Genomic DNA, 15,646 nt, shown 5'->3' with positions numbered 1-15,646 from the left:
CTATGGGTGGTGAAGCTATTCATTTCCCAGAGTGACTAAGGGAGCCGCCCTTCCTGTCTTGGTCCACTTTGAATCTGCTGGAGGATGCTGCCTCCGACACAGCTAATCAACGGCCACAGCACCCTTGGTCTTAAACCAGCTACGCTGCAAGTGTGAACGGCGGAGCACTCTGTAAAGCCCAGGTGGTGGTCCCCACCTTGTGGCTGCCCAGGGCTGCAGAGGGAAGAGTTTGGGCTGGGTTTTTGACACAGATTTTCAATGGGGGGTTGTGTCTCTCTTTTCTCGATGACCGTATCCTTTAATACGGACAACAACTAAACAACCAGGGGCTGAGCCTTCAGTCTTTGCACAGGCCAAACTCCCACCTCAGGGAGAGTTTTGCTTCTGGAGGGGATGCCGGATTTGGCCAGAAGAGGAGTTTAAGCCCCAGGAACCTCCTACATCACTGGGCCCAAATGTGAGGGCACAATATGGCTTCCATTGTATTAAGGTTAAACGGGGATGAGTTGCATTGTTACGCTGCACCGATCAGGCAGAAAACCATATGTCCTCAAGCTACTAAAATACCCACACTGGCATCTTTTATTTGTAATCATGTCAATTCCAAGGTGAACATAACTTCAAGAGTCCCGGTCCCTGGCATGGATGCAGCTAAAGGTTTTTCCAGAACCAATCCACGAACCATTTATTTCCACCGTACATAGATCAAAAAGTACAAAACAAGCACTCTGTACGAGCTCACTTTCCAGGGATTCAAAACAGTCACAGAAATGACAGTGGAAGAATTAGGGCTGGCACCTGCATGTACTGAGTCAGGTGAGTAGCTTTTAATACTGGACAGATGAGTAGAAATTCACAGAGGAGGTGATGTCAGTAGCAGGCTGGCTGGGAAGACAAGACCAAGACTTTGCCGGACAAAACCTGAAATGTCTCATTCTTGTCATGGAAGTCACAGCTGTGAGAACCACAGAGCCCATCACTGGTTCTGCAAACACCTCTGCACCGGAGTACCGTTAGCCCCATGAATGATCCCACTGAGGCCAAAAGGAAAGGATGCTCTTTTGCCAATCTGGTCCTTTCTCTATATTTTTTAGAAGCCAATGTATTTTTCCAGAATAACAGTGGTTGGCAGGAGGCTGGCAGATACTGAATTCTAGAATCATTGCAGTAAGTTGCACCTGGCCCCAGAGCAGCATAAAAAGGCCATAAAGGGGGTGGAACTAGCCTGTGGGGAACAGGGTCTGTGCAAACAACTTCTACAGAGCTGGTGGAGTAGCAGGACGCCAGCCCCTCTCTGAGGCTCTCCCATGGTCCCAAGGGGTCCTCGGAACTAGAGTACAAGGGCCCAGGCCCGGAATAAGGGGGAATCAATGGGACCCTGTAGCGGGGCGGACACCCGCTCCTGCCCTGAGGGGTTTGGAATAGCCCTGGGAGAAGGCTGGGGCAGGGAGAAGCAGCTACTGGGCTGATTGGGGAAGTAGCTGCAGCTGGGCCACACCCTAATCAGAGCCCAGATGGCCTGTATAAAGAGGCTGGGAGCCAGGAGCTCAAGAGTCTCTCTCTGCCTTCAGAGAGAGAAGGGCCTGGCTGCGGGGAGCTAGACCCAGAGTACCTGGGTGGAGCAGGGCTGGGGAAAGGCTGAGGAGCTGGGGAGCTCCAGCCTGGAAAGCCCCAGGCTGCGGCCTAGTAGGAGGCCAAGGGGTACTGGGGGTTGCAGAGGGCAGCCCAGAGCTAGGCCAAGGCAGCAGGTCCAAACCCAACCTTGCCGATGATGAGTGGCCTATACTGCAGTCTGCCCCAGGGAACGGGGGCTAGTTGGTGACTGGCAGTGGCCTTATCCTGAGGTGAGGTGGGTTAGTGGGTGGGGGTTCCCCTGGGAGGGGAGACCCAGCATGTGTGGGTATTGCCAGGGGGCAGCACCCAGGGCAAGGGGCACCGGGGTCCTGGGAGGGACACGGGGGCCAGTACAGACACCAAGGCGGATCACCGGCCTGCAGAGGGCGCTCCAGAGGCTGGTGAGCTAATTCCCTGGACGACCAGCAGGAGGCGCCGCAGGGGTGAGTCCGGACCCCTTACAGACCCCTTGGAGAGCACGGTGATACTCCGCATGAGCTCAGCAGAAGCCAGCTCTCAGTTACCAGTTTCTGGTGACTGTTCCATTCGAACCTAATCCAGGCGGGGTGGGTGGCTGAACGACATGCCAGCGTTACCACTGTACTTCCCAGGCAGTCACCATAATAGGAGCTACTGGCCAACGCAACGCCCCCGATCAAGACCACCGAGTTCCTTTCCTCCTGCCGGATGCTTTTCTTTAGCAGACCGTGTGGATGATCGTGCCGTTGGAAGCGCCCGAAGCTGCTCCGCCATTTATAATGTAGTCCTTTATGTTCAATTCAGAACTGGACATCAGTTTGTTTCTCTCCTGCCCCGTGATTACTGTTTCTATTCCTCTAAGGCACGCCTTCATATCCTCTCGGAAGGAAGGAGTGTAGAGACCGTAAATGACAGGATCGGTGCACGTGTGCAGCAAGCCAAAGAGAAAGAGACTGTGGTTGATGTACTCGGGCATACTTTGAATCATGTCTGGCTGGAACCAGTACCACAGGCCCAGGAGGTAATATGGGGTCCAGCAGATAATGAAGGAGGCAACTATCACAACGGTCATCTTGAGGGTCTTCATTCGCGCCTTGGAGATGTGGTCGTTTTTGCTTCTTGCTAGACCTGCCGGGAAGAGTCAAAGGGATAATTGTATACCACGCAACAGCATACAACCAGGAAGAGACCAACATTCACAGCCCGACCTCCCTCAAAGTCAGTAAGAGTTTGACTTCAAGACTTAGGCCTGATCCAAAGGCCACTGGAGTCAGTGGGAGCATTTCCATTGACTTCCGTGAGCACTGGATTAAGCCCAAACTGCAGCTGAATTGAGTTACCACAGGGCTGAAGTAGTGCCCAGAGGCCTGTACTGGCTCTCTGTATTGGGCTGTATTTCACCCTGAAGGGCTTCAGTGGGACATAAAGCCATGCACAAGGCGCGGGTTGGGCCTCTCCCGGGGGGGTGGGGGGTGGAAATGAATAAGGATGTCCATTTTCAAGGCTGCTGCCTTTCATCACCATAAAGTCACTTGACTGGATTGAGGCCTGACCCTACCCAGCCATGCAGGAGTCTAAAGAGGAGGAAGAGGAGGTGGCCTTGCACACCTTCCCCATCTCTTCTCGCCAGGCCTGAAGAAGGCAGTAGCAGGTCTCCATGATACTCCTGGAAGAAGTGGGCAGAGAGGGGTGGCAGATTCCATGCTCTGCGGCCCTCTCCACCATATGTGCCATCTCTCTCACCACGTATTCCATTATACAAGGCTCCCCTATTCCGCTGTCCGTTATTTTCCATCAGCGAGGACTTGCCATCCCCAGAAACACACCTGCTGTTTCTCATTTTCTAAGCCTGGAGATGTCAGGCAATGATGCTAATTATGCAACAAGAGATGGCTATGAAATCTAAGGGCTCTGGCAGGGAAAATTACAATGTCTCGGCAATACCAATAAGATCACATGGAAGTATGCTGAATGCTAAATAGCCGCAGCCTGCTCACCCTTGTTGATCTTCAGTTGCTTACTGATTTCCCAGATGATGCGGATGTAGCAGACAATCATGACGCTCAGTGGGGCAACGTAGAGGGTGGTGAAGGTGAACATGTTGTAGAGGATTTCTTCCCAGTGCTCTTGGAAACTTCCATGGGTCACACACTGGGTAAAATTGACACCCGGGACAGTGTGCAGGTGAAAAAGAAAAAGCTGAAATTAAGAATGAAACAGTTAGTCAGAGATCATTCTTAAAGGGGCACTGTCACAATGACAATCTCCTTCCTGGGCTTACTGGCAACACTTTCTGGCAATTATTAAACCTAAAAAGAATTTAGAAAGTCTTGTTACATAGGGTTTGCCAGATTGGGTCAGACCACAGGTCCATCTAGTTCAAAACACTGTTTTGACAGTGATCAGCACCAGATGCTTTAGAGGAGGGTGTTAGAACCCTGCAGTAGCAGATATGGAATAATCCGTCCCCACATTAAGTCTTGTTCTAGCTCTCATCAGCAGAGCATGAGGATGCATATTGACTTTTCATCAGACATGCTCTTTGCTGACTCAGCCTGTCACTCATCTCAAGCAATGGTCTGGTCCATTCATGGTCAATTCCACTGTCCAGTTCTCATGCACTAGTACGACACTGCAACATTTGGGCAGCAGCTACAGCAGGCGAAAAATGGGTTCTGTTGGAATTAAAAGCTCATTGCGTTTTTCTCCAGGCCTTGATCATAAACCTCAGCCATTATTGTAATTATTCCTTTGTGCCAATAGACAACATGGTACCAACTACTAGCAAACGCATCAATTAATTCTATAAGCCAGGTTCTTATAAATAAATCAGAGATAAAGTCCTTGATTTGGGGTGGATCTGTCTCTCCTTTCTAAGTATTATGATGCTGTTCTCCATGATAAAAATTATTCCACTATCAAAAACATACTTGGCCTAATAGCAGAAAATAACCCCCACTGAGCCCGTAAGCCAATGTGTGGATATTTTAAACATTGTTGTTCCCAGCCATGCAATATTTGATGGATTCAGTAACTGGGTGAAGAGCCATTTATCTCTCTCGGGAACTCAGAATTCTTTTGTGCTGCTACAACAGCACCGTAGAATTCATGCTCACAAGATTTATTTTCAACTCGATGGCGGCTTCCTGTCCTGAGCTGACAATACACCCCACTTATCTCCATTAGTGTCAGATGTTCCTATCGCTGTCTGAAGCAGCAGCATCTTTTGAATGAAAAGTCTCTATATTAGCCTTTTAAAATGCCAATCCCTTTATATGTTCAGTCTCCCGCCCTGGCTGCCCTTGCAGCACTGAAATTTGCACACTGAATAAACACTGGAAGGAGGACAGGTTAAACATTTTATAGCAGTCATTGTCCAGACACACCATATTGTGGATAGGAGAGACCAAGGCCCAACTCCTCAAAGGTAGTTAAGTGCCTAACTCCAATTGATTTCAGTGGGAGTTTGGTGTCTGAATACCTTTGAGGATCTGGGCCCAAAGAGGTAATGTCAGGTTATCATCTAGCAGGTTTCCTCCACCATACAGGTAGCTAGTGACAGCGTTACGCTACTGCGCATTTCCTTCTGGGTGTTTTTGACTATTGCACTGATGAAACCACTGTATTTAGAACAGGAGCAGCTTGAAATAATGGCAGACATGGGTGGCAGGTATAATACGCCCTAACCCAGGCCCTGGCCCTGCCCACGTGCCACCTTCTCTTCCAAGCCAGCGGGAGCTCAGCTCCGGCCGGATGCCAGTAGGCGGGTGGGGCCGGTGGATGGCCCGGTGCTGGTGCCAGCCGGTGGCCCAGCGCTGTGGCCAGTTGCTGGGGGCAGCCAACAGCCCAGGGCGGTTCAGCTGAGGCTCCTCTGGCCATAGAGGCGGGGGACGCTCAGGGCTCCAGCAGAGGATGGGCACGATAGAGGCAGGGCCTTGGGTGGAAGGGAGGGGGGCGTGTGGCTAGCCTCCCCGAAGTGGGGGGAGGGGGGCTTGCAATGGTAGCAGAAGCAACAGACGTAAGAGAAAGCTGGTTAGTTCTGGGCTTTTAGGCCATGTCCACACTACAGCATCTCTCTGTAGCAATTGCATTTTGAAGCCATTTTGCAAGGTGGTTGCAGCCCAGCATAGTTATAACATGGTTCACATCTACCCCTTCCCACTGAAAGAATGCCGTCGGCTGCCTAGAAGAGTGGTCTATGGAGCTGGTCACACTGGGGTTTTTTGCCGAAATTCCCTACTGTTGCTGCCAGCATTTCAGCTCCCCTGGGGGTAGCAATGAGGGGGGGTTAGTGTAGGCAGCGGATGGTATTTTAAGCACCATGGTGTTTAACCTTCGCTTGAGCAGGTCTTGCCAACATGTTGGCTTAAGACGCTGGTGATCAGCGGCAATGTGGCCATTCTAGAGTGTCGACCCTTGTGAGCACTAGTGGTAACAACCGGGGGAAATATTTGGCAAAATAGCCCATCACGGACGAAGCCAGAAGCACCATCTAAGCCAGCAGGGGGTTTTCAAATCTCTGCACACACTTAGTGTTGAAGTGACAACATCCCACCTGTTATTCTGTGATTACATTTTCACTCTGACTCAAAGGCTCGGTTTATTTGCACATTGCAAAATAATCCATCCTCCACCGTGAGTTAAACAAGGGCAGCCCAGTTGCTGTGTTGATCAACCCTATTGCACGTCATGAAATCCGAAAGCCATAGGACCAAATTCTGCTCTCATTCCCATCTGTGCAACCCAATGAATGAGGTCATCTGTGCATAACGGAGCAGAATCTGGCTGTAGTTTGAGTTATGGATGCGATTATCTTTTGGATGCTTGGCCACTGTATCAGTAGCTGATTTGTGTGTAGTTCTCTTATTGAATTTCCTTGCGCAGATAAGGTGGCGGCAAGGTAGGTCCCTAAGAAAGTTCTACCAATAGCAAATGTATCACTGTAGAAATCTGGGGCCATGGCCTCAGCTGGTGTGAATCAGCTCAGCTTCATTAACTCGAGATCAGCTACACCACAGGAAGAATAGAATTCTATAGCAAATACATTCCCAGGTAAGTGAATGGGGAGCATGGATCAGCGTTCACGTCTCACTCCCTGTCAGTCCCTGGCCTGGGCCAGGGAAGCTAATGGTCCCGCCAGCGGAACAAATTCGATGATGAATCTTGGCCACGTGCCACCGGAGTCATGTTGCGCATTCGCTAAGAAGAAGTTAAGTGAATGGAATACAATAGCTAACACATCCCCATGCAAAGAATGGGGTTCAAGAGTTAATGGATTCCCACTGAAGCTAATGGACTCTAGGAGCTACAGCCTCCAAAGCTGAGCCCAGTTGAAATTTCAATTGACATTTTCTGGCGGCGCCATGGTACAGCATCACCACCATAGAATCATAGACTATGAGGGTTGGAAGAGACCTCAGGAGATCATCTAGTCCAACCCCCTGCTCAAAGCAGACTCACTCTTCCTCACACGCTGGAACAATGAGAAAGGGGCAGTGAGCAAAGAAGGGCTCAGTTCCAGGATACTAATAGCTGCAGAATGCACTGACCATAGACTTTGGAGAACCTGGAGCGGTTCAAGAGACAGGCATGGTGTATGGGAGTGGAAGCCAGAAATTCCCAAGTTATAGTCCCGGCTCAGGCAGCAAGTTCTTCCAAGATTCTGGGCCTGTTACTTCACCTTCCCGCGTCACATTTTCCCAGTGTACAATGGAGATTGTAACAATTACCATTCTCCCTAGGGCACGGTGATGATGAATGAGTGAACATCCATAAAATTAGTTCTCTGAAAACATCTGCTCAATGTGCAGCAGCAGTCAAAAAAGAAAACAGAATCCCTTAGGAAAGGGATAGATGATAAGATAGAAAATATCATAATGCCACGATATAAATCCACGGTACGCCCATACCTGGAATACTGGCGTGCAGTTCTGGTCGCCTCATCTCAAAAAAGTTATGTTAGAATTGCAAAGAGTACAGAGAAGGGCAACAAAACTGATTAGGGGTATGGAACAGCTTCCATGTGAGGAGAGATTTAAAAAGACCGGGGGGAAAGAGATGACTAAAAGGGGATATGCTAGAAGTCTATAAAATCATGAATAGTGTGGAGATAGTGAATAAGGAAATGTTATTTACCCCTTCACATAACACAAGAACCAGGGGTCACCCAATGAAATTAATAGGCAATGGGTTTAAAACAAACAAAAGGAAGGACTTCTTCACACAACGCAGAGTCAACCTGTGGCACTCATGGCCAGGGGATGTTGTGACAGCCAAAAGTATAACTGGGTCAAAAAAAAAATTAGATAAATTCATGGAGGATAGGTCTATCAGTGGCTATTAGCCAAGATGTTCAGGAATGCAACCCCATGCTCTGGGCGTCCCTAAACCTCTGACTGCCAGAAGCTGGGACTGGATGACAGGGGATGGATCTCTCAATAATTGCCCTGTCCTGTTCATTCCCTCTGGAGAATGTGGAACTGGCCACTGTCAGAAGACAGGATACTGCGCTAGATGGACCATTGGTCTGACCCTGTATGGCAGCTCCTATGTTCTTATGTTCATAAGTGTTCTAGAAGTCCCACTTCTTATTATCTACCTCAACATCTGCAGACTTGAACCGTAACTGGATTTGAACACCTCCCTGTGTGCTGGGGATGGGACACTAAACCATGAGGCTCTTCCCTACTATAGCTGTGCTGAGATGGGATCTGTGCCAGCTGCAAGAATATCTCAGGCCTGAACTCCTCAAAATTCAGCAACAAGTTAGGACCTGGCTTCATCTTGGAAAATAATGGGCATATTGTCAGTCTGGCTTAGGTACTGCAGATGGCTTCCCATCACTGCAGTATCTGAGCACCTCACAATCTCTAGTGGATTTATCCTCACAACCTCCCTGCAAGGCAGGGCAGCGCTATTATCCCCATTGTACAGATGGGGAACTGAGGCCCAGAGCCACTGAGCAACTTCCCCTAGGTCACACAGGAAGTCCATGGTAGAGCAGGGAATTGAACTCAAGTCGCCAGTTAGTGCCCTAACCATTGGACCATCCTTCCTCTTGATTCCTGATTATCACCCAAACCATTCGCCCAACCCAAGGTGGCCATTCACTTTTGCTTATTCTAAAGTGTGGCACTTCCTGTTTGAAGCAACCCCAGCTTTACCATGGAGTTGCGCTCATACCTGGGGCGAGGCCAGCAGAAGGCTCATGACCCAAGCGACGCATAACATGAGTCTGTTGCGTCGACTGGAATTAGCGAAGGCAAAGGGGTGGAGGATGGCTGAGTGCCGGTCTAGGCTGATAACCACAAGCACCAGCGCTGCAGAGTACATGGCAAAGAGTTTGAGGAAGTTCAGCAATTTACACGACAGGTCCCCGGCGTACCACTGGACCGTCACGTTCCACACAGCGTCCAGGGGCATGACCGTGAAGGTCACCAGTAAATCTGCCACCGTTAAGCTCAGTATCAGCAGCCGGACATGGGACTTCCTTCTCTTCCTCATGATGCTGTATAACACAACTGAGTTGCTGGATGCTGCTATCAGGAAAAAGCAGATGGTGACGATCACACGGACCCTGGCTGCTAGCGTGAAAGTGGGTTCGATCCAGGGCTCGGGGCAGCCGGAAAGAGAGAGGTTTTCATCCACGACATCAGCTGACTGAGGAGGAGTCATACGGTCCCGTTCTTCAGGCATTCCCTGCAGAAGAACAAATGGCAAAATCAGAGAAGAAAGCTAGGCCTAAAATCCCTGTCAGGTGCCCATTTAGCACGGGACAGCTTTAAATGTGATGGAGAGGGAGGCCCAATAGGCTTAGCCAAGGATTCTCAAATGTTTTAATATTCTTAACTGGCAGTGCCTTAACGGCCCCGACCAGGGCCAATGAGCTGGGCGTGGGGTCTGACTAGACAATCTAAAGGTCCAGTCTACCCATAAACTCTATGAAACTTCGACTCTATTAAAACCAAAAGATTGTGCCTGCCCCAAAGAGCTTACAGGCTGAAAGACCAGAGAGACAAACAAACAGGCAGAGACAAGCAACAAACAACAGTACAATTTCTTCTCAGTTTCCTAGTTTCCATAGTGTGGACCACATCTTACTACACAGATTGTCCCATTGAGCTGCAGCCTCTTCCATTTGCTATTGCGGGGCCCATCGCCGCCTCCTCCTCATAACAACACATCATCCCCATGGTGACTATAGCAACCGCTCACATGGAAATGTATTTTAAGCACTTTTCAATGCTGCTTAGCAGGTGGAAACAAGGAGGCGGCAGTCCCATGTGACCAGCCAACTGTGCAGATGACCCAGTAAGAGCTTGGTGGAACCCAGCTGGTCGTTTGACCAAAAATAGAGACCCTCTGGTCTAACGGGGAGTTAAAATGCACTTGAAATACTGAGAATGTCTGGAATTGTGGCGCTCTGAAGTAGATACGTTGAGTTCCATGGAGTTTATATTGGGTGTGGGAGAGGATCCATGTGATAAGACATTAAAAACAGAGGGTCTGACTCCTCACTGAAGACCCGTTGGCACTTTTCTTTAGAGTAGGGGTGTCCAAACCAGTGTCTTTGTTTACATTCTCCCCTGGTCTGCTGTTGTGCAGTGAGCTTGGGTCTGTGGCTCTGGAGATAGAAATACTGGCTGTTGTACGCTGTGTGCAGAGAAGAGGTGTCAAATCCCATCCCTCCACACCACAATCCCAGGAAAGCTCCATGAGGCGTAGACCTATGGAGTCTTCCTTTCCTCATAAGTATTTCCATGGGAGGCAGCAATCTGAGCAAAAATACCTCTCCTATCCATGTTAGCACAGCCACCACGAACCTATGACACCCCAGGCACCTGCATATTGCCCTGTTCAGGTCACTGGGATTATATTATTATTATTTGTGTTATTGTATTTCCTGGGAGCCCTAGTCATGGAGCAGGACCCCATTGTGCTAGGCGCTGTACAAACACAGGACAAAAAGACGGTCCCCGCCCCAAGGAACTTACAATCTTAGGCCTGGTCTACACTAAGGGGGGGGGAACGCAACTTCAGCTACATAAATAATGTAGCTGAAGTCGACGTACTTAGATCTACTTACCGCGGTGTCTTCACTACGGTGAATCGACTGCTGCCGCTCCCCTGTCAACTCTGCCTGCGCCTCTCGCGGCGCTGGAGTACAGGAGTCGACGGGAGAGCACTCGAGGGTCGATTTATCGCGTCTAGACTAGACGCGATAAATCGATCCCCGCTGGATTGATCGCTGCCCGCCGATCCGGCCGGTAGTGAAGACATACCCTAAGTATGAGACAAGAGGAAACAGATGGGTATAGTCACACTGATGGAGGAGCACAAGGAAACAATGGGACAACACTGGTCAGTAGGACAGGCAGTAGTCTCTGCACACTAGCAGCCGATAACACAGTGGCCCATATTGCGAAGGCCTGTCCTGCACTCTGCCCAGAAAAATGCCTAGCAATCACCATCTAATATTGATTCACTTACAGCATGAACAGGTTTCAGGGCTGCCAATTTTATCTGTTTATTCCCTGGAACAGGAGCACTGAACTATGTTAGCACAACACAGACAACACTCAGAAGGATTTGACACAGCAGGTCATCTTTGGTGTGAGACCCCTGTAGTCGGTCCATATTACACCAGGAAGGAATTTGGCCCAAGGACATTTTTAAAACGCTGATCTAAACTTATCACTTGCTAAGCGGAGATGGGCCATTGGCCTGAATCTGCCAAACTTTGGGAGTCCAAACAAAAAAAAAAAATAGGGCCCCCCCGGCTGAACTGGGTTGTCAGGTTTGTTTTACAAAACTCACGAATGACAAGGTTTAGCGAGACCACGCCACGCCTGGTTTTGCCCATCTCTGTTTGAGATAGTCAGGGACCTGTATTAGAACCATTGACACGAATCCCTAGGTACACACATGCACACACACGCTCCCTGAACATTGTGGGTCCAGACAGAAAAGGACCTGATTCTGAACCAATGCCAAATCACTGCAAAACCCAAACCCAACTGACAAGATTTTTCCAAAACAAACCAGCTCCAGGTGTCACCCATCTTTGGTGTCAAGGCTCATGACGTTTTCTCAGCCCTTATTAATCAGATCTCCAGGGCTGCCTATCAATATCTGATTCCAACTTCCAGCGTATAACAAACCCACAAACCTCACCCGCTTCTCAGCAGAACAGAGACAGCCTGCCGAGCTCTGGGTTCAGTAAGCAAAGGAAAAGAAAAGATGTGCCGTTAATAAGAAAGAAAGAGAGGAGTCTCTCTTTTTCTTTTTCCTCTCTGCTCATAATAAAGATGCACACGAGCACGTCTCACAGATGCAAAGAGCGGTTCACCCCCCTCCTTTCATTCATCTGGATGGTGACATGAAGTCATCCCCCAAACAGTGCCCCACAACTGTCTCTAAACATGTTCATATGTGGGGAGGTTTTCCCTGCAGAAAGATGCAACCTATACAATTTCAAAGCCAGATTCTCGCCCAGGTAACTCAACTGTGCAGAGTCACCACTGTTCCACTTAAACTGCCCTGTGCTCCCGTACAGAATGATATCGTGAACAAGCCCAGTTTCGAGGGCAAAGACTCAAATTTAGGCGAACACAAACAATAAGCACTGATGAATGCGAGCAGCTTACAAACGGTTTCATGCAGCCGGGGCTGACGCTCAGTTTCACTTACACAGAAAGAATGTGCTTTCCCCCGGTGAAGTTACCGAAATAATACGATCAGCAGAGACTGCATCGACATCCTGCTCCCCAACTAACTTATTGTCCCTACACACTCACACTTGCTCTACCTCTTCTCCTGACTCTCATGTAGTCCAGGCTCCGTGGCTAGTTACAGCTATTGGCTTTGCTGCAGCCCCCACAAAGAAAGTAAGCGCCAATATTACCAGAGTCTTAGATCAAACCCCAAAAGCAAGCAAAAAGCGATAGCTATGACAGAGTACCAAACGGGTCACTTCTCCTATTATTGCCAGTCCGCAGGAAGGAGGAATGACACGAAGGAAGCCCAGTATCTGTGCTGATTGGAGGTGCTGTATTCAATTCATCGGATGGGAACATACCTGGTATCCGCATGCCCTTAAGGGAAAGGAAAACCGCTGCCTCTCTCTTTATTTGTCCTTCCTAGCCAGTGCCAAAAATGTCAGCCTGCTCCTCTGCTGCATTTAGCCAGCGGTCCGCATGATGCAGATCTGCCTCCCAGTGAAGAGAAGATGCAGAGAGATAGCAGGGTGGCTGGGAGCGCTGTTACAGTGCTCGGTCTAGGCAAAAGAGGAGTGTCATTCCGCTCCCTACTCCTGGCACTGGAATTATCATAGCGAGACCCCACCGCCCAATGTAATTCAGGTTAATCTAGCATAATGCTTTAACAATGCGCAAGGAAAGTTGCTTTGATAGGAGCCCCCGGGGGAGGGGAAGCACTCCTCAGTTACACAGCTCCAGTGCATTCAGGGCTTAGCAGGTGTATTTTATGATGCTTGTTAGGTCTGTATTTTAACTTGTGCAGAATGCTGAGCGCCTCGGTGGTGAGATGGGGCACAAATCTAGCTTTATATAGAATATAAATATATACAATAGAATTATTTGCTATCGAGATCAGGAAACAGCTCATTAACCAGGCCCTGAATCAAACTGCTCCAAAGAAAAGCAGAAACGATTCTTTGCCATGGGTCAAACCTTGAGGTCCTTATTCCATTTTTAAGATAGTCCATACACAGGCAAAACTGCATATGGACTAGGTGAAAACAGAATAAGGACCTCAAGATTTGACACATACGTGAAAACAGGTATCAGGCAGTGAACGTCCAGGTACCAACACATATTTCAGTGGAGCACTTGGGCTGGATCCATTCAGGGACCAGTATGGGGGCGCTTTTGGTTTTTCAAATGTTAATGACTAAATTGGCCTCCTTTCCTTTTAGGATTTAATGAGCCACCCACTTGAGGATTTAATGAGCAGGCATAGGAAACAATGACAGATCTGCTGTATTCAGGGAAACGGCCAAATTCAGATGCTGCACCTGCTTACAGCATAGCTGAATGTTGCCTCTTCAGGGACAGCATCACCATTCCAGCGCATCAGTTGTCTGTAAATCAGTAATTATTACACGGATTTTTGTTGATCGTGCTGTTGCTTAGACAACCACGACACGCACACACACACATGCATGCATATAAAGCACATACACAGCAAAGTTCCAGGAGCATACAGCTCTTTATTAGCCCCACTGATGGGGATTAATAAGGAGGGGATGCGATCCTGAATGGAAAGCCATTAATTGGGAATTAAACACAGAGGGAAGAGGAGGCTAGGAATTGGATAAAATGTTCAGAAGTCCCTTAGTGACTTAGAAGCCTATGGCCCATTTTCGAAAGAGACGCAGGCACTCAGGGCTAGATCCACAAAAGGGTTAGGCTGACATCTAATTTTAGGCACCCTGCACCCAGTGTAATCCTCAGTCCTGAGTTAGGTGCCCAGGCTCTCTATACACTGCATGGAGACTGTGGAATGGGATTCCCAGAAGCCAGCACACTGAGCCGGGATCCAGTAGGAAATGCTGAGGAGAGGGGTGTGGCCTAAGCCCTGCCCCTCCAGGGGACTCAGGCACCTCCCTTTGGCCTGGATGTAGGGTATGTCTACACTAGAGCTGGAAGCATGAGAAGCCATATCCACACGAGCTCTGGGCACACTAGTGCACTAAAAACAGAAGTGTGGCCACAACAGTGCAAGTGGTGGGAGGGGCTAGCCGCCCAAGGACAAACCTATGGTCTTGGATGGGACCATGAGTGGGTGGCTAGAGCCCCTTGTGATGCAGCTGCACTTCTGTTGGGCACGTCTCCTCCAGCCGAAATGGGCACTTCCCAGCTCTAATGCAGACATACCCTTAGAGACTGGGGACTTGCCGCTGTGGACCCTCTCCTGAGTTAGGCTCCTAAGGTAGGTTGGTCCTTTCTCACAAAAAAATCGAGGAGGAACCCTTACACCTGATAGCCCAGGGAACGGAGGACATGGGGACCACCACGGTGTGGTTTTATATTGAAGTAACCCACTAGTCTTAATAATAATTCATTGCTAGTAACTTAACAGTCTTTACTAGATAAATAGTTAACATATCTCCAGAGCATCTGAACGAAGATCAGTCTAACCTTGAACCAGCTGCCTCCTCCCAGGGTCAGCCCCCAACACCTTGAAGAGTCTATTCATTCTCTTAAATCCACAGGAACACCACAGCCACCACCTCCCTCTCCTCGGCGGCATCAGGACTCAGGTGGCTTTGCAGATGCCCACTGGCAGAAATGTAGGGGACTGTACCAGCGGCGACGTAGGCAGCCGCTGAGCAGAGGTTTTGAGGATCTCTGTTTCGGACATAGGCACCTAAAATGGCCGTTAGGTACCTACGTCACTTTGTGGATCTAGCCGTAAAAGACTAAATCTCATTGCAAGTCGGTGGGACTTAGTGATTTAGAGAGCTGATTGGCTCAATGCCTAAATACCTGTAAAAATCTCTTCAGAGGATCAGCTGTTCAGAGGATCTAAGAGGCGGTGTTGAGAGTTCCATGTCCTGCTCTCCGGCTCAGGGGAAGGAGCTGGGAAAGCAGGTGCTGTAAAGAAGGAAGAGTTCCTCGGATGACATAAAGACAGAGAGGAAGAGATGAACTATAATATCAGTTTGAGTAATTTAGAAGTCCAGCACACACTGGATTGTGTGTATCAGGAAGGAAACCACATGAAAGGCTCAATGCTAAAAATTAGTTAACAACTTTGAATGCTGTCTTTGACATTCACATTAGTCTCCAGCAGATGGCGCCTCCGAGTAATCAGCAGGGGGATGGCTCAGCCTTCCGCTCCCAGAACCGGGCCTGCCTTTTGTAATCAACATTGCAAAGCCCAGACTCGGGCCAAGTTTGCTGAGGTTCTCCGAGCTATCAGCAAGCCTGTTAAATCGGAGCTGAGCAATGGTTTCTGGCGGGCAGCATGCAAAAATGAGGTGGCGTCGACCTGGAAGTTAGGCTAAACTTTTGGCCATGTTTCATTTTGG

General features: G+C 49.1%; 1 protein-coding gene across 1 annotated transcript in view; it reads right to left on the bottom strand.

The window, feature by feature from the left end:
* Positions 1-2,311: 2,311 nt before the first annotated feature.
* The window catches only part of LOC112103290 (gonadotropin-releasing hormone II receptor-like), a 45,101-nt gene continuing 31,766 nt past the window's right edge, over positions 2,312-15,646 (bottom strand). The window contains exons 2-4 of the mRNA XM_026648568.1: positions 8,776-9,291; positions 3,591-3,792; positions 2,312-2,721 (exon numbers count right to left, since the gene is read on the bottom strand). Coding sequence (XP_026504353.1) covers positions 2,312-2,721; positions 3,591-3,792; positions 8,776-9,288 — 1,125 coding nt within the window. The 5' untranslated portion in view covers positions 9,289-9,291. The remainder of the gene's footprint in view (positions 2,722-3,590; positions 3,793-8,775; positions 9,292-15,646) is intronic.

This window comes from Terrapene carolina, unplaced genomic scaffold (assembly GCF_002925995.2).
Source record: "Terrapene carolina triunguis isolate 2854851 unplaced genomic scaffold, T_m_triunguis-2.0 Scaffold67, whole genome shotgun sequence".
In the NCBI taxonomy this organism is placed as follows: domain Eukaryota; kingdom Metazoa; phylum Chordata; order Testudines; family Emydidae; genus Terrapene; species Terrapene triunguis.
Note: the sequence above shows the minus strand (reverse complement) of the source record. Positions and strands in the feature narration are given on the sequence as shown.